The sequence below is a fragment of the Protopterus annectens genome, chromosome 16.part0 (genome assembly GCF_019279795.1).
Source record: "Protopterus annectens isolate FY-2018-M chromosome 16.part0, PAN1.0, whole genome shotgun sequence".
NCBI lineage: Eukaryota > Metazoa > Chordata > Ceratodontiformes > Protopteridae > Protopterus > Protopterus annectens.
Genome location: NC_056750.1, coordinates 73437842 through 73460897, shown reverse-complemented (window position 1 = coordinate 73460897; position 23056 = coordinate 73437842). Strand labels below are relative to the sequence as shown.

At 39.3% G+C, this 23056-nt stretch overlaps 1 protein-coding gene across 1 annotated transcript in view; it reads right to left on the bottom strand.

Annotated features, from left to right (window-relative positions):
• LOC122790901 (cerebellin-1-like) overlaps window positions 1–23056 on the bottom strand; it is a 790849-nt gene that overhangs the window by 496742 nt on the left and 271051 nt on the right. The window contains exon 2 of the mRNA XM_044058580.1: window positions 1854–3599. Within this exon, the coding sequence (XP_043914515.1) occupies window positions 1854–2126 (273 nt within the window). The 5' untranslated portion in view covers window positions 2127–3599. The remainder of the gene's footprint in view (window positions 1–1853; window positions 3600–23056) is intronic.

Genomic DNA, 23056 nt, shown 5'->3' with positions numbered 1-23056 from the left:
TGGGAAACAAGCGCAAGTGTGGCTTTTAAACCAGAACGTTGAAAGAGATGGAAAAAACTGCCCAAACGGCAAATAGCTACAATTTCTTGGCCAGGAAACACTCCTCTTGTAGTAGATAGGCTACCTAATGGTTACCACTCCCACTGATAAGCTAGAAGGCTTCCCTCCAACACAGAAAGGCTTGGGGGGCTCAGAAGCTTACAAAGAGTCCTGGATACAGAAAATCTGTACCTGGACTAGACTAGTTACAGGAAAGGCGTGGAACAAATTCAAACATAGGCTTTTAAGCCAGCAAGTTGAGAGAGATGGAAAACTGCCCAAATGGCCAAATAAACTACAATTTCTGGGCCAGAACTCACTCTTCCCATGGAGGATAGGCTACCTAGTGCTTACCACTCCCACTGATAAGCTAGAAGGCTTCTCTCCAACACAGAACGGCGTGGGGGGCTCAGAAGCTTACTAACAATCCTGGATACAGCAACTCTGTAACTGGACTAGGCTAGTTATAGGAAAGGCGGGAAACAAGCACAAGTGTGGCTTTCAAACCAGAAAGTTGAAAGAGATGGAAAAAAACTGCGCAAACAGCCAATAGCTACAATTTCTGGGCCAGGGACCACTCCTCTTGTGGTAGATAAGTTACCTGATGCTTACCACTCCCACTGATAAGCTAGAAGTCTTCCCTCCAACACGGAAAGGCTTGGTGGGCTCAGAAGCTTACAAAGAGTCCTGGATACAGCAAATATATACCTGGACTAGACTAGTAACAGGAAAGGCAGGAAACAAGTGCAAACACAGACTTTTAAATCAGAAGGTTGAAAGAGATGGAAAAGCTTCCCAAACTGCCAATAAACTATAATTTCTGGGCCAGAAACCACTCCTCCTGTGGTAAATAGGTTACCTAGTGATTACCACTCCCACTGATAAGCTAGAAGGCTTCTCTCCAACACAGAAGGGCTTGGGGGGGGCTCAGAAGCTTACCAACAGTCCTGGATACAGCAAATCTGTACCTGGACTACACTAGTTATAGGAAAAGCAAGGACCAAACACAAAACAGGCTTTTAACCAGAAAGTAGAAAGATGGAAAAACTGCCCAAATGGCCAATGAACTACAATTTCAGAGCCAAAACCCACTCTTCCCATGGTAGACAGGCTACCTAGTGCTTACCACTCCCACTGATAAGCTAGATGGCTTCCCTCCAACACAGAAAAGCTTGGTGGGCTCAGAAGATTACCAACAGTCCTGGATACAGCAAGTCTGTATCTGGACTTGACTAGTTACAGGAAAGGCAGGAAACAAGCTTAGAATTTTTATTTTTTTTGTTACAGAAAAGCGGCTAAAACAGCAGTAAATACAATTCAAATTGTAGTGCAGGCCAGCACACCGGAGTGTGTAGCAACACTACGGCAAATACAGTTCAAATAAATGCAGTTAAATTAACAAATGACTAAAAAACAAGTGCAGAAGGCAGTAAATTAGAAGGCTACTAACAAGCAGTAATAAGTGCAGAGTAAGAGCGACTGAACAGATAACAGCATGCAGAAGAGCAACTAAGACAGTTACAGTAAGAGCAGCTGAATAAATAAATAAATAAATATATATATATATATATATATATATATATATATATATATATATATATATATATATATATATATATATATATTTTTTTTTTTTTTTTTAATTGTGGAGTAAAGTTTTATATTAAGTTAAGGTTATGACGTCACATAGAAACAACTTTGGGAGTGAAATTGTTTCAACCAATCAACTTTTAATATATTTTGAAAACATTTTGTACACCACATTATTAAGGAAACAGTGTTAAGTACAGAAATAAAAGATAAATCAGACTTACCTGATCAAAATATATTGTCATCGTCCTGTTACTCATTTCTGAAGGTTCATGATTAGTATTTCGAATTGCTGAGAATGCAACCTTCCCACTACCGGATCTCACTGACATGCCCAGAGCATTACTCGTTGGCTCTGTAGTTGGGTTGGAGTCGCACACCACTAAACATTTCCCTTCCAGAATTATGGGGTCTGTCTCATTTTGGGCTGCAGCCTCACTCAGCAACAGGCAGAATAGTGCCACCAAAGTCACTGCTGTGGCAATGAAGGACGACATGATGGAAACCACTCGTGTTTGATACTGTGATACGGTCCGTGGCAGGGAAACCTCTTTACCACAATTGTTTGTTGCAATCCAGTCCTAGATAATTCTTATCTACAAACTCAAGTCTTTAGAACTGTGAAACGTATAAGCAGAATCAAGCAACTCAACCAACGGTTTTAGTGCGCAGTCTATGTATTTTCTTATTCTTTGTTCAGTGAAGAAATGTATATGTGTAGCACGTTACAGCAGTGGCTCATGGGTAATACTTATACCAGTTTGCCATCTGTAGGAAGAAACGTTTTGTAGCTTCAACTTAATGTTAAGTGGATGAGGCTAAGGAGAAAAAATCACACATATCATAAATTTATCTTATGTCATTTTTAATAATTTAATAGAGCTATTTCCCACTGGTACTAAACCGATTTGATTCATTCCTTATTTTGTTCCAAAGTGTCCTCTGAAATATTATGTCACCTGTTTATCAAAAAGTGAAACTGACACTTTCCACTGCTATACTATGGTAATATTTCAGTGCCTTCCAAGTAAGGTTTTCTTCTTAAAAGTCAAGATGATGCTGGATAGTGTATTAAATTTCATCTGTAATGCAAAAAACTTTTTTGCTGTTACTGGAGGGCTTTGTCTTGTTCTGGTACTGAGAGGAATAGTTTGTGCAATCAGTTACTGCGCTTCAAGTTAGAATTTAAGAAAATGGTCTTGATGCAGTTGTTTGCTTTTTATTGTCTATGATTGGTTGCCATGGCAACATCTGAAGATGAACAATTTCCAGGGCAGTAACTACACCACTTCTGGCAAACAGTTCTCACAATATATATGCTGTAATAAACAAGACAACCAGAAATAACTCATTAACTATACTATTGAAACATAATTGTTTATATCGTACAAGACCGTATAAATCAAATACATTCTTCTGAGTATCTAACAAACTTTAATATCCCTTTGCTGACACTGCTTCAGCTACAAACTAATGTCCATCAGAAAGCAAAAAAATTTGTTTGTGATTTTTTTTTGGATTATGGAATTTTCCAAGAGAACAATGAAAAGTGTATTTTATTTTTGGACCAATGATAGATGATGTCCTCAAATAGGGTCACTGTGGTGGCCACACAAACAGCAATAATCCAATAATTCTGTAAAATTTCATTGGTGGAGACAGTATATTTTCCTTTGATATGGTCAGTGAGGAAGTAGTACTCCAGGTGTAAGAATGACAAAGTGAATGCACCTGACCTTTATAACATTTTTAGAATGTTAAATGCTCTGTTGCACACTGTTATAAATAATCTTGATCCAAGTACTCCAAGTACAATTTTTTTTCTGCTCTGAAGACCTTTTAATTTTATATTTCCTTTCATTAAATATATGTTGACCAAACCAAGATGCAAACAGAAGTTTGTGTGGTTTTAATGTTACTTTATGTCACATGGATGCAGCAGAACCCGACCACAGGAAGTTCATCCTTGCCTAGTAGAGAAAAGAAAATAGAAGGAGCAGGGTGTTAACATTCAGTCAGATAAATAGTGTAACAAGGAGAAGGGTGTTAACATTCAGTCAGGTAAATATCAGTGTAACAAGGAGCAGGGTGTTAACATTCAGTCAGATAAATAGTGTAACAAAGAGCAGGGTGTTAACATTCAGTCAGATAAATATCAGTGTAACAAGGAGCAGGGTGTTAACATTCAGTCAGATAAATATTAGTGTAACAAGGAGCAGGGTGTTAACATTCAGTCAGATAAATATCAGTGTAACAAGGAGCAGGGTGTTAACATTCAGTCAGGTAAATATCAGTGTAACAAGGAGCAGGGTGTTAACATTCAGTCAGATAAATATTAGTGTAACAAGGAGCAGGGTGTTAACATTCAGTCAGATAAATATTAGTGTAACAAGGAGCAGGGTGTTAACATTCAGTCAGATAAATATCACTGTAACAAGGAGAAAGGTGTTAACATTCAGTCAGGTAAATATTAGTGTAACAAGGAGCAGGGTGTTAACATTCAGTCAGGTAAATATCAGTGTAACAAGGAGCAGGGTGTTAACATTCAGTCAGATAAATATTAGTGTAACAAGGAGCAGGGTGTTAACATTCAGTCAGATAAATATCACTGTAACAAGGAGAAAGGTGTTAACATTCAGTCAGGTAAATATTAGTGTAACAAGGAGCAGGGTGTTAACATTCAGTCAGGTAAATATCAGTGTAACAAGGAGCAGGGTGTTAACATTCAGTCAGATAAATATCAGTGTAACAAGGAGAAAGGTGTTAACATTCAGTCAGGTAAATATTAGTGTAACAAGGAGCAGGGTGTTAACATTCAGTCAGGTAAATATCAGTGTAACAAGGAGCAGGGTGTTAACATTCAGTCAGGTAAATATTAGTGTAACAAGGAGCAGGGTGTTAACATTCAGTCAGATAAATATCAGTGTAACAAGGAGCAGGGTGTTAACATTCAGTCAGGTAAATATCACTGTAACAAGGAGCAGGGTGTTAACATTCCGTCAGGTAAATATTAGTGTAACAAGGAGCAGGGTGTTAACATTCAGTCAGATAAATATCAGTGTAACAAGGAGCAGGGTGTTAACATTCAGTCAGATAAATATCAGTGTAACAAGGAGCAGGGTGTTAACATTCAGTCAGATAAATATCAGTGTAACAAGGAGCAGGGTGTTAACATTCAGTCAGGTAAATATTAGTGTAACAAGGAGCAGGGTGTTAACATTCAGTCAGGTAAATATTAGTGTAACAAGGAGCAGGGTGTTAACATTCAGTCAGATAAATATCAGTGTAACAAGGAGCAGGGTGTTAACATTCAGTCAGGTAAATATTAGTGTAACAAGGAGCAGGGTGTTAACATTCAGTCAGGTAAATATTAGTGTAACAAGGAGCAGGGTGTTAACATTCAGTCAGGTAAATATTAGTGTAACAAGGAGCAGGGTGTTAACATTCAGTCAGATAAATATCAGTGTAACAAGGAGCAGGGTGTTAACATTCCGTCAGGTAAATATTAGTGTAACAAGGAGCAGGGTGTTAACATTCAGTCAGGTAAATATTAGTGTAACAAGGAGCAGGGTGTTAACATTCAGTCAGGTAAATATTAGTGTAACAAGGAGCAGGGTGTTAACATTCAGTCAGATAAATATCAGTGTAACAAGGAGCAGGGTGTTAACATTCAGTCAGGTAAATATCACTGTAACAAGGAGCAGGGTGTTAACATTCAGTCAGGTAAATATTAGTGTAACAAGGAGCAGGGTGTTAACATTCAGTCAGGTAAATATCAGTGTAACAAGGAGCAGGGTGTTAACATTCAGTCAGGTAAATAGTGTAACAAAGAGCAGGGTGTTAACATTCAGTCAGGTAAATATTAGTGTAACAAGGAGCAGGGTGTTAACATTCAGTCAGGTAAATATCAGTGTAACAAGGAGAAGGGTGTTAACATTCAGTCAGATAAATATTAGTGTAACAAGGAGCAGGGTGTTAACATTCAGTCAGATAAATATTAGTGTAACAAGGAGCAGGGTGTTAACATTCAGTCAGATAAATATCAGTGTAACAAGGAGCAGGGTGTTAACATTCAGTCAGGTAAATATCAGTGTAACAAGGAGCAGGGTGTTAACATTCAGTCAGGTAAATATTAGTGTAACAAGGAGCAGGGTGTTAACATTCAGTCAGGTAAATATTAGTGTAACAAGGAGCAGGGTGTTAACATTCAGTCAGGTAAATATTAGTGTAACAAGGAGAAGGGTGTTAACATTCAGTCAGATAAGTATTAGTGTAACAAGGAACAGGGTGTTAACATTCAGTCAGATAAGTATTAGTGTAACAAGGAGCAGGGTGTTAACATTCAGTCAGATAAATATCAGTGTAACAAGGAGCAGGGTGTTAACATTCAGTCAGATAAATATCAGTGTAACAAGGAGCAGGGTGTTAACATTCAGTCAGGTAAATATCAGTGTAACAAGGAGCAGGGTGTTAACATTCAGTCAGATAAATATTAGTGTAACAAGGAGCAGGGTGTTAACATTCAGTCAGATAAGTATTAGTGTAACAAGGAGCAGGGTGTTAACATTCAGTCAGATAAATATCAGTGTAACAAGGAGCAGGGTGTTAACATTCAGTCAGATAAATATCAGTGTAACAAGGAGCAGGGTGTTAACATTCAGTCAGGTAAATATCAGTGTAACAAGGAGCAGGGTGTTAACATTCAGTCAGGTAAATATTAGTGTAACAAGGAGCAGGGTGTTAACATTCAGTCAGGTAAATATTAGTGTAACAAGGAGCAGGGTGTTAACATTCAGTCAGATAAATATCAGTGTAACAAGGAGCAGGGTGTTAACATTCAGTCAGGTAAATATTAGTGTAACAAGGAGCAGGGTGTTAACATTCAGTCAGGTAAATATTAGTGTAACAAGGAGCAGGGTGTTAACATTCAGTCAGATAAATATCAGTGTAACAAGGAGCAGGGTGTTAACATTCAGTCAGGTAAATATTAGTGTAACAAGGAGCAGGGTGTTAACATTCAGTCAGGTAAATATTAGTGTAACAAGGAGCAGGGTGTTAACATTCAGTCAGGTAAATATTAGTGTAACAAGGAGAAGGGTGTTAACATTCAGTCAGATAAATATCACTGTAACAAGGAGCAGGGTGTTAACATTCAGTCAGATAAATATTAGTGTAACAAGGAGCAGGGTGTTAACATTCAGTCAGGTAAATATTAGTGTAACAAGGAGCAGGGTGTTAACATTCAGTCAGGTAAATATCAGTGTAACAAGGAGCAGGGTGTTAACATTCAGTCAGATAAATATCAGTGTAACAAGGAGCAGGGTGTTAACATTCAGTCAGATAAATATTAGTGTAACAAGGAGCAGGGTGTTAACATTCAGTCAGATAAATATTAGTGTAACAAGGAGCAGGGTGTTAACATTCAGTCAGATAAGTATTAGTGTAACAAGGAGCAGGGTGTTAACATTCAGTCAGATAAATATTAGTGTAACAAGGAGAAGGGTGTTAACATTCAGTCAGATAAATATCACTGTAACAAGGAGCAGGGTGTTAACATTCAGTCAGATAAATATTAGTGTAACAAGGAGCAGGGTGTTAACATTCAGTCAGATAAATATTAGTGTAACAAGGAGCAGGGTGTTAACATTCAGTCAGATAAGTATTAGTGTAACAAGAAGCAAGGTGTTAACATTCAGTCAAATAAGTATTAGTGTAACAAGGAGCAGGATGTTAACATTCAGTCAGATAAATATCAGTGTAACAAGGAGCAGGGTGTTAACATTCAGTCAGATAAATATTAGTGTAACAAGGAGCAGGGTGTTAACATTCAGTCAGGTAAATATTAGTGTAACAAGGAGCAGGGTGTTAACATTCAGTCAGATAAATATTAGTGTAACAAGGAGCAGGGTGTTAACATTCAGTCAGATAAATATCAGTGTAACAAGGAGCAGGGTGTTAACATTCAGTCAGGTAAATATCAGTGTAACAAGGAGAAGGGTGTTAACATTCAGTCAGGTAAATATTAGTGTAACAAGGAGCAGGGTGTTAACATTCAGTCAGATAAATATCAGTGCAACAAGGAGCAGGGTGTTAACATTCAGTCAGGTAAATAGTGTAACAAAGAGCAGGGTGTTAACATTCAGTCAGATAAATATCAGTGCAACAAGGAGAAGGGTGTTAACATTCAGTCAGATAAATATTAGTGTAACAAGGAGAAGGGTGTTAACATTCAGTCAGATAAATATCACTGTAACAAGGAGCAGGGTGTTAACATTCAGTCAGATAAATATTAGTGTAACAAGGAGCAGGGTGTTAACATTCAGTCAGATAAATATCAGTGTAACAAGGAGAAGGGTGTTAACATTCAGTCAGATAAATATCAGTGTAACAAGGAGCAGGGTGTTAACATTCAGTCAGATAAATATCAGTGTAACAAGGAGCAGGGTGTTAACATTCAGTCAGATAAATATCAGCGTAACAAGGAGCAGGATGTTAACATTCAGTCAGATAAGTATTAGTATAACAAGGAGTAGGGTGTTAACATTCAGTCAGATAAATATCAGTGTAACAAGGAGAAGAGTGTTAACATTCAGTCAGATAAGTATTAGTGTAACAAGGAGCAGGGTGTTAACATTCAGTCAGATAAATATTAGTGTAACAAGGAGCAGGGTGTTAACATTCAGTCAGATAAATATTAGTGTAACAAGGAGCAGGGTGTTAACATTCAGTCAGGTAAATATTAGTGTAACAAGGAGCAGGGTGTTAACATTCAGTCAGATAAGTATTAGTATAACAAGGAGTAGGGTGTTAACATTCAGTCAGATAAATATTAGTGTAATAAGGAGCAGGGTGCTAACATTCAGTCAGATAAATATTAGTGTAACAAGGAGCAGGGTGTTAACATTCAGTCAGGTAAATATCAGTGTAACAAGGAGCAGGGTGTTAACATTCAGTCAGATAAATATCAGTGTAACAAGGAGAAGGGTGTTAACATTCAGTCAGATAAGTATTAGTGTAACAAGGAGCAGGGTGTTAACATTCAGTCAGATAAATATTAGTGTAACAAGGAGCAGGGTGTTAACATTCAGTCAGATAAATATTAGTGTAACAAGGAGCAGGGTGTTAACATTCAGTCAGGTAAATATTAGTGTAACAAGGAGCAGGGTGTTAACATTCAGTCAGATAAGTATTAGTATAACAAGGAGTAGGGTGTTAACATTCAGTCAGATAATTATTAGTGTAACAAGGAGCAGGGTGTTAACATTCAGTCAGATAAATATTAGTGTAACAAGGAGCAGGGTGTTAACATTCAGTCAGGTAAATATTAGTGTAACAAGGAGCAGGGTGTTAACATTCAGTCAGATAAGTATTAGTATAACAAGGAGTAGTGTGTTAACATTCAGTCAGATAAATATCAGTGTAACAAGGAGAAGGGTGTTAACATTCAGTCAGATAAGTATTAGTGTAACAAGGAGCAGGGTGTTAACATTCAGTCAGATAAATATCAGTGTAACAAGGAGAAGGGTGTTAACATTCAGTCAGATAAATATTAGTGTAACAAGGAGCAGGGTGTTAACATTCAGTCAGATAAATATCAGTGTAACAAGGAGAAGGGTGTTAACATTCAGTCAGATAAATATTAGTGTAACAAGGAGCAGGGTGTTAACATTCAGTCAGATAAATATCAGCGTAACAAGGAGCAGGATGTTAACATTCAGACAGATAAGTATTAGTATAACAAGGAGTAGGGTGTTAACATTCAGTCAGATAAATATCAGTGTAACAAGGAGCAGGATGTTAACATTCAGTCAGATAAATATCAGTGTAACAAGGAGCAGGGTGTTAACGGTCAGATAAATATTAGTGTAACAAAGAGCAGGGTGTTAACATTCAGTCAGATAAATATCAGTGTAACAAGAAGCAAGGTGTTAACATTCAGTCAGATAAATAGTGTAACAAGGAGCAGGGTGTTAACATTCAGTCAGATAAATATTAGTGTAACAAGGAGCAGGATGTTAACATTCAGTCAGGTAAATATCAGTGTAACAAGGAGAAGGGTGTTAACATTCAGTCAGATAAATATTAGTGTAACAAGGAGCAGGGTGTTAACATTCAGTCAGATAAATATCAGCGTAACAAGGAGCAGGATGTTAACGTTCAGTCAGATAAGTATTAGTATAACAAGGAGTAGGGTGTTAACATTCAGTCAGATAAATATCAGTGTAACAAGGAGCAGGATGTTAACATTCAGTCAGATAAATATCAGTGTAACAAGGAGCAGGGTGTTAACGGTCAGATAAATATTAGTGTAACAAAGAGCAGGGTGTTAACATTCAGTCAGATAAATATCAGTGTAACAAGAAGCAAGGTGTTAACATTCAGTCAGATAAATAGTGTAACAAGGAGCAGGGTGTTAACATTCAGTCAGATAAATATTAGTGTAACAAGGAGCAGGATGTTAACATTCAGACAGGTAAATATCAGTGTAACAAGGAGCAGGGTGTTAACATTCAGTCAGATAAGTATTAGTGTAACAAGAAGCAAGGTGTTAACATTTAGTCAAATAAGTATTAGTGTAACAGGGAGCAGGATGTTAACATTCAGTCAGTAAATATCAGTGTAACAAGGAGCAGGGTGTTAACATTCAGTCAGATAAGTATTAGTGTAACAAAGAGTAGGGTGTTAACATTCAGTCAGATAAATATCAGTGTAACAAGAAGCAAGGTGTTAACATTCAGTCAGATAAATAGTGTAACAAGGAGCAGGGTGTTAACATTCAGTCAGGTAAATATCAGTGTAACAAGGAGAAGGGTGTTAACATTCAGTCAGATAAGTATTAGTGTAACACGGAGCAGGGTGTTAACATTCAGTCAGATAAATATCAGTGTAACAAGGAGCAGGATGTTAACATTCAGTCAGATAAATATCAGTGTAACAAGGAGCAGGGTGTTAATGGTCAGATAAATATTAGTGTAACAAAGAGCAGGGTGTTAACATTCAGTCAGATAAATATCAGTGTAACAAGAAGCAAGGTGTTAACATTCAGTCAGATAAATAGTGTAACAAGGAGCAGGGTGTTAACATTCAGTCAGATAAATATCAGTGTAACAAGGAGAAGGGTGTTAACATTCAGTCAGATAAGTATTAGTGTAACAAGGAGCAGGATGTTAACATTCAGTCAGGTAAATATCAGTGTAACAAGGAGAAGGGTGTTAACATTCAGTCAGATAAGTATTAGTGTAACAAGGAGCAGGATGTTAACATTCAGTCAGATAAATATCAGTGTAACAAGGAGAAGGGTGTTAACATACAGTCAGATAAGTATTAGTGTAACAAGGAGCAGGATGTTAACATTCAGTCAGATAAATATCAGCGTAACAAGGAGCAGGATGTTAACATTCAGTCAGATAAGTATTAGTATAACAAGGAGTAGGGTGTTAACATTCAGTCAGATAAATATCAGTGTAACAAGGAGCAGGATGTTAACATTCAGTCAGATAAATATCAGTGTAACAAGGAGCAGGGTGTTAACGGTCAGATAAATATTAGTGTAACAAAGAGCAGGGTGTTAACATTCAGTGAGATAAATATCAGTGTAACAAGAAGTAAGGTGTTAACATTCAGTCAGATAAATAGTGTAACAAGGAGCAGGGTGTTAACATTCAGTCAGATAAATATCAGTGTAACAAAGAGAAGGGTGTTAACATTCAGTCAGATAAGTATTAGTGTAACAAGAAGCAGGATGTTAACATTCAGTCAGGTAAATATCAGTGTAACAAGGAGAAGGGTGTTAACATTCAGTCAGATAAGTATTAGTGTAACAAGGAGCAGGGTGTTAACATTCAGTCAGATAAATATTAGTGTAACAAGGAGCAGTGTGTTAACATTCAGTCAGATAAGTATTAGTGTAACAAGGAGCAGGGTGTTAACATTCAGTCAGATAAATATTAGTGTAACAAGGAGGAGGGTGTCAACATTCAGTCAGATAAATATAAGTGTAACAAAGAGCAGGGTGTTAACAGTCAGATAAATATTAGTGTAACAAAGAGCAGGGTGTTAGCATTCAGTCAGATAAATATTAGTGTAACAAGGAGCAGGGTCTTAACATTCAGTCAGATAAATATGAGTATGATTGTACTGTTGAATTTAAGGTATAATTACTGGCTGAACAAAAACCCACACAGCATTTTAACAGTGTTGCTTTCAGTGCTTGCATGTGACCAGAGATCAGGCCTAAGATAAGAATTTTTAACTCCTTTGTTTCCTTCTGTGATATAGATAAGGAGAAGAAGGCGTTGTAAGGTCAGCTGAAAACAGCATCGTATGGAATGATAATTTAATAAAAAACAAAATTCCTAATATTTATAGAGTGACTGCATATATTCATTGTTTGATTTTTTGAAAAATCGAACACAAAAAAGCAAAAAAAAATAAAAATGCATGCAATTTACTTTACCAGAAGAAGGCTATGATCTCATGCAGTCTATCTTATTATTCTGTTTGTTTTTAAAACTCAGAAACAAAGGCTTGGACTGCAAATAAACACCATATGATCTTTTTTAGTCTGCCTTTTTATTGGATAAATTGTTAGAATCAGTCATTCTCACGCTATAATGTTTCAAAGCTAATTGGCTTAAATAGTCTCTAAAAATTTGTTTCTTTTAAGTCTGAAAGCCAAAGTTTCTCTAGCCAGCTTGGTCGACATGGGCATCCTGAGGCAGTGTAGCAACTGCCTCATGTTCACCGACAACCCTCTACTCCTAGTCCACACAAACTCAACATGTGAGAGATGCAACTATATTAAGAAACTTGAATCCATACTTTCTCACACACTAGTCAGTACATATGACTATGAGTGGGTTGTCAGCATGTCGAAGTTACAAAATGCCAACTCACAGAACAGTGAGATGACATCATGGAACACTCATAACAGTGAACTCATGGAATGGAGAAATTCATCTCTGGGAAACTAACCACTTAGTCACCACTGACAAACCTTGCCCTTTCCTCTGCCATAGTGCGATCTCGGAGTTGTTACATTTAGTGAGGAGGGGGGGGCGTGAAGCCCTCCACTCCAGAAGGTTTTAAGGCAAAACACAAAACAAAACATATTAGCCATAGGTGATTCCATTGTGAGACCCAGATGTCCCTCTCACCAGGCTGAATAAGGAAAAGGTCACGGTCAGCTGTCTGTCAGGTGCCAGGATATGCCATATCATACACGCACGCAAGTCACGCAAACTGTTATGAATCCGTCATAGCCCAAGTTGGTGTGAACAACTTGACACGTACCTCTCTAGACTATATCAAGAGAGGGATCACCTTCATTTGCCTGAAAGCTCATTTGCCCGACACTCATTTTTCCCAGACCAAATGACTGAAAGCTCATTTGCCTGAAAGCTCATTTGCCCGAAAGCTCATTTGACCGAAAAGTAGTATTAGCAAGAAAATGGAATATGCCCCCCTCCCCACTGTAGTATGACCCTGGAGTTAGAATATGTAGGGGGTGGGGCACAGCCCCCACAACGGGTGTGGAAGCCCCCCACTTACTTTTCTGTTACTAAGCAATATTACATCAAAAGGTAACAATATCATATGAAATGAAGTGGGGGGCTTCACCCCACACTTCTGTGGGGGGCTGTGCCCCCCACACCCCCCTCCTATATATTCTAACTCCAGGGTCACACTACAGTGGGGAAGGGAGCATATTCCATTTTCTTGTTAATACTACTTGTCGGTCAAATGAGCTTTCGGGCAAATGAGCTTTCAGGCAAATGAGCTTTCAGTCATTTGGTCTGGGAAAAATGAGTGTCGGGCAAATGAGCTTTCAGGCAAATGAAGGTGATCCCAAGAGAGACATGACTGAGCTCTCAGACTGTTGTCTCAGGCAGGTATGTCCCTAGCCTTAAGCAGCATTTTACCTTTACCTAGGATGATGCCTCAATACAAACAGAAAATGATTGATTTCAATAATTGGCTTAGCTTCTGGTATCATTCTAAGTGGATCAAATATCTGTCAGCCTGGGATGACATGATCGACAGACCTGGACGCTTTGCCAGAGATGGTCTTTATCTGTCACCCCTGGGATTTTGGCTACTAGCTAAGGCTGTTGCCACCTCCATAGTGCCTTTTTAGATAGTGTCTTAACGACAAAATCTCCTGTGTAAGAACTCCATCTTAAAACTACCTCAAAGTTATGCTGCTAAACACTAGGAGTCCTAACATGAAACTGCACTCATTGGAAGCAGTCCTCACCTTGAAAGAAGCAGATGTTTGTGCAGTCACAGAGACTTAGTTCAAGGCTGTGGAGAGCACCCCAGCCATACCAGGTTACACCTCTTTCCACACATTCAGACAACAAACTGAAGGCATGAAAACTAAAGGAGGTGGTGTATCAATATTCATTAAAGATAAACACACCCCCAGACTGGTTAAACAGCATGATTCCCTGGAGATACTTCAGGTGCAATTAACTGTTGGTAGGATACCTGTTCAAATAATTGCCAGCTACAGAACCCCCTCCATGAATCAGGACACCCACTCTGCCTATTTGGAGCTACTTGAGATTATCAAGGTACATTCAGGCACCATGGTTTTGTGAGACTTTAACTACTCATCCATTGACTGGGAAAATTACTTGTGCTCAAACTCACTTGCCCAAAGGTTCCTCGACTTTGTTAATTCCAGTGCCCTTGACCAGCTGGTTGACACCCCCACAAGGGGTGCCATCATCCTAGATCTGGTACTTACCAATATGGAGGACCACTGTAGCACCCCACTTGTTGAGCAGATGGAAAAAGTACTTTGAGGGGCTGATGAATGAAGAGAATGATAGAGAGAGAGAGAAGGTTGGATGATGTGGGGATAGTGAATCAGGAAGTGCAATGGGTTAGCAAGGAGGAAGTAAGGACATCTATGAAGAAGATGAAGAATGGAAAGACTGTTGGTCCAGATGACATACCCATGGAAGTATGGAGGGATTTAGGAGAGATGGCAGTGGAGTTTTTAACCAAATTATTTAATAAAATCTTGGAAACTGAGGGGATGCCTGAGGAGTGGAGAAGAAGTGCTTTGGTACCAATTTTTTAAGAATAAAGGTGATGTGCAGAGCTGTAGTAACTGCAGAGGGATAAAACTGATCAGTCACAGCATGAAGTTATGGGAAAGGGTAGTGGAAGCTAAGTTAAGAAGGGAGGTGATGATTAGTGAGCAGCAGTATAGTTTTATGCTGGGAAACAGCACCACAGATGCAATGTTGATTCTGAGACTATTGATGGAAAAGTATAGAGAAGGTCAGAAAGAGTTGCATTGTTTCTTTGTGGACTTAGAGAAAGCATATGACAGGGTTCCTAGAGAGAAGTTGTGGTATTGTATGAGGAAGTCGGGAGTGGCAGAAAAGTATGTAAGAGTGGTACAGGATATGTACAAGAGTAGTGTGACAGTGGTGAAGTCTGCTGTAGGAGTGAGGGATGCTTTTAAGGTGGAGGTGGGATTACATCAAGGATCAGCTCTGAGCCCTTTCTTATTTGCAATGGTAATAGACAGGCTGACAGACAAGATCATACAGGAGTCCCCGTGGACTATGATGTTTGCAGATGACATTGCGATCTGTAGAAAGAGTAGGGAACAGGTTGAGGAGACCCTGGAGAGGTGGAGATATGCTCTTGAGAGGAGAGGAATGAAGGTCAGCAGGACTAAGTCAAAATATGTATGTGAATGAGAGGGCAGATAGAGGAATAATGAGGATGCAGGGAGTTGAGTTGGCGAAGGTGGTTTAGTTTAAATATTTGGTTTAGAGTAATGGTGAGTGTGGAAGAGAGGTGAACAAGAGAGTACAGGCAGGGTGGAGTGGGTGGAGAAGAGTGTCAGGAGTGATTTGCGACAGATGGGTACCAGTAAGAGTGAAAGGGAAGGTCTGCAAGAGGGTAGTGAGACCAGCTATGTTATATGGGTTGGAGATGGTGGCATTGACAAAAAGGCAGGAGTCAGAGCTGGAGGTGGCAGAGTTAAAGATGTTAAGACTTGCACTGGGTGTGATGAGGGTGGAAAGGATTAGGAATCAGTAAATTAGAGGGTCAGCCCAGGTTGGACAGTTTGGAGACAAAGCCAGACAGGCTAGATTGCATTGGTTTGGACATGTGCTAAGGAGGGATGCTGGGTATATTGGGAAAAGGATGCTAAGGATGGAGCTGCCAGGTAACAGGAAAAAGGAAGGCCTAAGATAAGGTTTATGGATGTGGTGAGAGAGGATATGAAGGTGGTTGGTGTGACAGAGCAAGATGCAGAGGACAGGAAGAAATCGAAACAGATGATCTGCCGTGGCAACTCTTAACAGAAACAGACGAAAGAAGAAAAAGACTGTTGTACCCCCACTGTGAGGTCTTCCCTGGGAAGATCTGACTACAGATCTGTCTCATTCAAAGTAACTATCACTTCTGCCCCCCCCCCCCCCCCCCCACAGTAGCAACTAACCTAAAAAACTTCTCCAAAGCAGAATATAACGTCTTACAGGATGGTATAAATAGCTTCACTGCACCTTCCCCCTCAGATGGAACTGGCAACTATGCTGAGTTCTACACCAATGCTTTATACAAACACCTGTATAACTGCACTGACTCAGCCGTACCTGATAGGACCAAAAGAAGCTCCTCAAGGAATTGCAAACCTGCAAGGTGGACAACGGCCATTAACAGGCTTTACACTAAGAGGAAGAAATTGCTGTCTAAGGGTAAGAGGGAGTGAGCCCTAAACTGGAAACACTCCCTATTCACATTAAACAAGTGAATAAGACTTCTTGTGAAGTCCTCCAAAGCAAACTATGAATCCAAAATAGCTTCCTCAACTTAGGACAACCATAACTGAAAAGGAAGGGCCCAGATTTGTAATAAACTGGTAGTAAATTGTACCACATATAATGAGCCTGTGGACAGAGCTAACCGGTTGTCTGACAGGCTCTGTGAAAATTTCACTCCCCCGTCCCCGCCACATAAACCCCATACCATTCCTACCACCTGTCTCCTATGTTGTATCTCTAAAGAGCAAGTTCTAAACGCCCTCTCTAAGGCCAAAAACACAGCATCTGTGTGACCTGATAACATCCCAGGCTGTGTTCTACATGGGCTCCAACAAGAATTAGCAACACCATTAGGTACTCTTTTCAATCATAGTCTAAGGGCCGACTTTGTCCCAGCTGAATGAAAAATGGCCACCAGTATTCTCTTGCACAAAGGTGGTGCTTCCACTGACCCTGGGAACTAAAGACCTATTAGCCTGACTATGTTTATTTGCAAGGCCATGGAGAGAATCATCATGGACCTTATCAACGCAAATATAGGTAATCTCCAAACACCTGACCCTACTCAGTTTGGATTTGTCAAATGGAGATCATGCCTGTTAAACCTGGTGGACATCTTCAAGACAGTCACCAAGGCCATGGATGAAGGGAAAACTGTGCATGTAGCCTGCCTAGACTTAGCCAAGGTGTTTGACACTAACCCCCACTCAGACATCATTGACAAACTCTCCCAGCTAGGTATCAGCCCTTATATTGTTAGATGGGTCACTAACTGGATCACTGATAGAACCCATATTGTCAAAATAGGGGAATCCACCTCCAACAGCAGACAACCAGTGGTGTTCCACAGGGATCAGTCCTGGGACCCCTACTGTTTGGAATCTATTTCTCCAAAGTACAAGCAAGAACTAAAGGTCTGTGGCTGTCAAAGTTTGCTGATGACTGCAAAATGTGAGCAGTCATAGAATCTCCAAATGATGTCAACATACTACAAGAGGGTCTTACACATATAAATGACTGGTGCCAAAGTCATGGCCTTAAACTCAAGGAAAAAAATGTATCATCATCCCTTTCAGTAAGAATGATGTTCCTGCTAACTACCACATCAGTAGCCATACCTTAACTATGTACTCAGTGGTGAGAGACCTGGGCACACAGGTTGACAGCAACCTTACTTTTGACCACCGTGTCTCCACAGTGGTAAGAAGGGTATTCTATTACTCATCTCAAAAATGAGTGCATTGTCTCCAGATAAAAACCTCCCTGTATGCTTCCCTCATCAGGCCAATAATTGAGTAAAACATCACTTTTGGTATGTACCTTTCTAAGCACCTGCAGCAATTGGTGAGACCACAAAGATTCCTCACAAGGAAAATTCAAGGTCTTCATCATCTGTCCTATGTGGATCATCTGAAATCATTGTCACTTTATTCTGTTTCATACAGACTACTCAGAGGCAATCGCTGCCTTGCATACAAGGCAGTCTCTGACCTTGTTTTATTGGAAATGCTGCATATCCATAAGTCAAATGGTAGATGGGTTCCTCACTCTAAAGACTTTAACTTGGTATGTGACATTAATAGAACCTGCTGGAGGGACACATTTCTCTTCCAGAGATTGCCACACCTTTGGAACAGACTCCCACTTCATTTCAAACAGAGCACCTCACTGGCCCTCTTCAAACGCAGTCTGGATAATTGGATGGGTAACCGTCAATTCACAGCGGGGGTTCTGCCTGTGTCCCTCTTGGATAAGGGCAGTAGGTGCTGATTGTGGAAATAAGGTTAGAACTTGGCTAGGTTTGGAGGGGCCCTAGGGCCATTAGCCTAGTAACGTCCTATGATCCAAAGTCTCCAAAACAGCCCTTCAGTAGCACAGAGGAGTGACCAGTCCTGGGCAGATGCCTTGTCCATGCTTACCATGGACACTGATTTCAAGGCTTCCTGCTAAAATCCCTGGAAGTGAGACTTTCCCCACTGACTTGAAATGTCATAATGCAACTGGTCAGCAAAGGTGTAAATATCAGCTGTGAACCATGCAGTAAATTTAACATATAATGCCCTCTGAATTATGCTCAATGCTGTGTTATACATATAGCCTCACAGCAGTTGTCCAGTGTACAGGGCTCTGATGTTAGAATTTGAAAGTCATTTTCAAAACAAGTCCAGTATTCCTCTACAGCTTAGTTTTGTACATTAATGTGAGTAGTCACATGGCTCTGCCCTTTGTAAAATTAATTTCACTTTTTGTAATGTAGTACAGTGTCAATAATATGGTTCTGTCTATTAAAAAAAATTGTTTGTTCAAATGTATGCTGCTACCATGATCATTGTTTGTTTAGTACATAACACAACTGATCCACCTTATCAAACTACATTTTCAGGCAAGACCACATGAAAATGGTGACTATAGTGAATATTTATTAAGATAAAGTAGATGTAATTATATTTTTATTAAAACAATCCTAAATCTGTGGGTTTTGTGAATCTTTTAGCACATAAAGTGTTTCTCATATTCAAATATTTATGGCTATAGATGTATTGCACTGCATATGTGTGCTAAAATTATTATGAACTGAAACTAATTTAAAAATGCATTATCCTCCCCAGGTATACTCCAAAAATGGGATAAGTGACATCTCCTCTAAAGCCAGACAGAATGGATTGTGTCAGATTCTTTTAATTAGGAAGAAAACAGCTGCCAGTGGACATAGTCTCTTATTTCTGGACTCTGCATAGTGGATTGCGATTGTGAAACAGAGCTCAAGTCATATTCTATTTCATCTGAGAAATTTCAGCTGTAACTTGGATTTGCAAGTCCAAGGTAAATTCAGTACACCTCCTTAATTACTGGTAGTAATAGATCAAGACGGGTTGTCATCTGTCTATATAAACTCTTTTTTTTTCTGTATTTTTTCTTTGTGTAACATTTTTAGCAGCATGTATGTATGATTTTACAAAATACAGTGCTTAATGTTACTTATTTAAAGCAACATGTTTTATTATTAATTGAAGTGGTTGCAGAATGTGGCATGTTTATCATTAGCTTAAGGGTATGTAGAGTTAGGAATTTAACTAGGTCAGTTGGTGCTCTGGACAATGCACTCTACCAAAACCAAAAAACACAACCAAAGTTGAGAGCCAAAACCAAAAAAGATGAATACTAAAAAAACTTCTAATAGCTTCTGGCTACATTGTATAAATGGAACTGCATTTACTTTTAAGCAAAGAGACTAATGCCTCTGTTATGTTCACACTCTTTCTTTTTAATGCAAAGAGGTACTGGCCCCTTTGCTTAAATGTAATGACACTTTCATGCAACATGGAAAATAACATGCACATTTACATTTCTTTACAGCAGGCCCGTCGTTTGAGCAACAGAATTTAAAAGTTAGGCAACAGAGCTCCAGAAAAGCAATATAGTTTTTAAAAAATATGTCTATACACATATCACAGTTATCCAAGTTACACATAATGCAGAGATTCAATGAGAAAATGGGTGGCAAAGCTTAACAATTATGGCATAGCATTAAACACAAATACAGATGAAAATCTAAAAGCCCTGGGAGAACATATGGCTGGAAACAAGGTTAACCAGCTATATGGGATCATGCCACAACTTAAAGGCAAACTTACAAACCTAACAGAAAAATATGCCCAAGCAATTTAATCCCAAAAATGTAAAAGTCAGAAGTATGCTGTTACCATGACCATTGTTTGTCAGTATCTATGCTTACGTTCAGAACTGCAGTAACAGAAAAACCTGAAACAAAATATATGAATGACATACAACAGAAGCTGAATTCTCAAATGCTGCCAGAGATAAAGATATTAATTATTCAACAATGCGGTTCATGAAGAGTTAGGGAAAGACATTTTTTAATAAAATTTAACATTGGAAAATACCTTTGATTTTAAAAGATTAATGGTTATGTTTGGTATATACAACACATTGAAGAGACAGAACAAGACTAGAAGTAACTGTAAAATAGTACACACTTGACATGAGAATGTTAAAAGAGTCGGGTATCTTGGCAGAAATAATAACAACAAATAATATGTTCAAAAACCTAAAACCACAGCCAAAGTTAAATAAAACAAGTGGTAAAATAGATTATTACAACTCAGACTTATCACTGCCAATGGAATGTTCTGAGGCCGATGCAAAGTAAGTAAGAAAACAACAAAAGGGATTTTCCATGTTTTAAAAAGAACAGTGTTTTCAATATCAAATTACCATGTAAAAAATTAAACTCTCCTATGGCGACAAAATGAAAGGCAAAATGAATAAACCATAGCGTACAAATCACATACATTGAAAGAAGTCAGAAGTAAACCCACTTTACCAAACTGGTACATGGCAAAACAAATATTCTTACCCAGATTTCAGAATTACCAAAGTGCCTCAAATGAACAGAGGTATACATTTTATGCCCAGAAGATAATTTTATAGTAATGGATATTCCAAATTTCCATTAAAAAACAGTGATATTTACCTCAGCTAGTGCTGTAATTGTAGTTTTGGGCATATAAAGCTCTAGCATGTCTGTTGATTGCCTGGCACTTTATAGCACTCTACTCAATCTATTCAAACAGTGTTGGGACACTCCAGGAGTATCTCAGAGGAGAAAGCTTCATCACACTCTACTCAATCTATTCAAACAGTGTTGGGACACTCCAGGAGTATCTCAGAGGAGAGAGCTTCATCACACTCCATTCAATGTATTCAAACAGTGTTGGGACACTCCAGGAGTATCTCAGAGGAGAGAGCTTCATCACACTCCATTCAATGTATTCAAACAGTGTTGGGACACTCCAGGAGTATCTCAGAGGAGAGAGCTTCATCACACTCCATTCAATGTATTCAAACAGTGTTGGGACACTCCAGGAGTATCTCAGAGGAGAGAGCTTCATCACACTCCATTCAATGTATTCAAACAGTGTTGGGACACTCCAGGAGTATCTCAGAGGAGAGAGCTTCATCACACTCCATTCAATGTATTCAAACAGTGTTGGGACACTCAGGAGTATCTCAGAGGAGAGAGCTTCATCACACTCCATTCAATGTATTCAAACAGTGTTGGGACACTCCAGGAGTATCTCAGAGGAGAGAGCTTCATCACACTCCATTCAATGTATTCAAACAGTGTTGGGACACTCCAGGAGTATCTCAGAGGAGAGAGCTTCATCACACTCCATTCAATGTATTCAAACAGTGTTGGGACACTCCAGGAGTATCTCAGAGGAGAGAGCTTCATCACACTCCATTCAATGTATTCAAACAGTGTTGGGACACTCCAGGAGTATCTCAGAGGAGAGAGCTTCATCACACTCCATTCAATGTATTCAAACAGTGTTGGGACACTCCAGGAGTATCTCAGAGGAGAGAGCTTCATCACACTCCATTCAATGTATTCAAACAGTGTTGGGACACTCCAGGAGTATCTCAGAGGAGAGAGCTTCATCACACTCCATTCAATGTATTCAAACAGTGTTGGGACACTCCAGGAGTATCTCAGAGGAGAGAGCTTCATCACACTCCATTCAATGTATTCAAACAGTGTTGGGACACTCCAGGAGTATCTCAGAGGAGAGAGCTTCATCACACTCCATTCAATGTATTCAAACAGTGTTGGGACACTCCAGGAGTATCTCAGAGGAGAGAGCTTCATCACACTCCATTCAATGTATTCAAACAGTGTTGGGACACTCCAGGAGTATCTCAGAGGAGAGAGCTTCATCACACTCCATTCAATGTATTCAAACAGTGTTGGGACACTCCAGGAGTATCTCAGAGGAGAGAGCTTCATCACACTCCATTCAATGTATTCAAACAGTGTTGGGACACTCCAGGAGTATCTCAGAGGAGAGAGCTTCATCACACTCCATTCAATGTATTCAAACAGTGTTGGGACACTCCAGGAGTATCTCAGAGGAGAGAGCTTCATCACACTCCATTCAATGTATTCAAACAGTGTTGGGACACTCCAGGAGTATCTCAGAGGAGAGAGCTTCATCACACTCCATTCAATGTATTCAAACAGTGTTGGGACACTCCAGGAGTATCTCAGAGGAGAGAGCTTCATCACACTCCATTCAATGTATTCAAACAGTGTTGGGACACTCCAGGAGTATCTCAGAGGAGAGAGCTTCATCACACTCCATTCAATGTATTCAAACAGTGTTGGGACACTCCAGGAGTATCTCAGAGGAGAGAGCTTCATCACACTCCATTCAATGTATTCAAACAGTGTTGGGACACTCCAGGAGTATCTCAGAGGAGAGAGCTTCATCAAACTCCATTCAATGTATTCAAACAGTGTTGGGACACTCCAGGAGTATCTCAGAGGAGAGAGCTTCATCACACTCCATTCAATGTATTCAAACAGTGTTGGGACACTCCAGGAGTATCTCAGAGGAGAGAGCTTCATCACACTCCATTCAATGTATTCAAACAGTGTTGGGACACTCAGGAGTATCTCAGAGGAGAGAGCTTCATCACACTCCATTCAATGTATTCAAACAGTGTTGGGACACTCCAGGAGTATCTCAGAGGAGAGAGCTTCATCACACTCCATTCAATGTATTCAAACAGTGTTGGGACACTCCAGGAGTATCTCAGAGGAGAGAGCT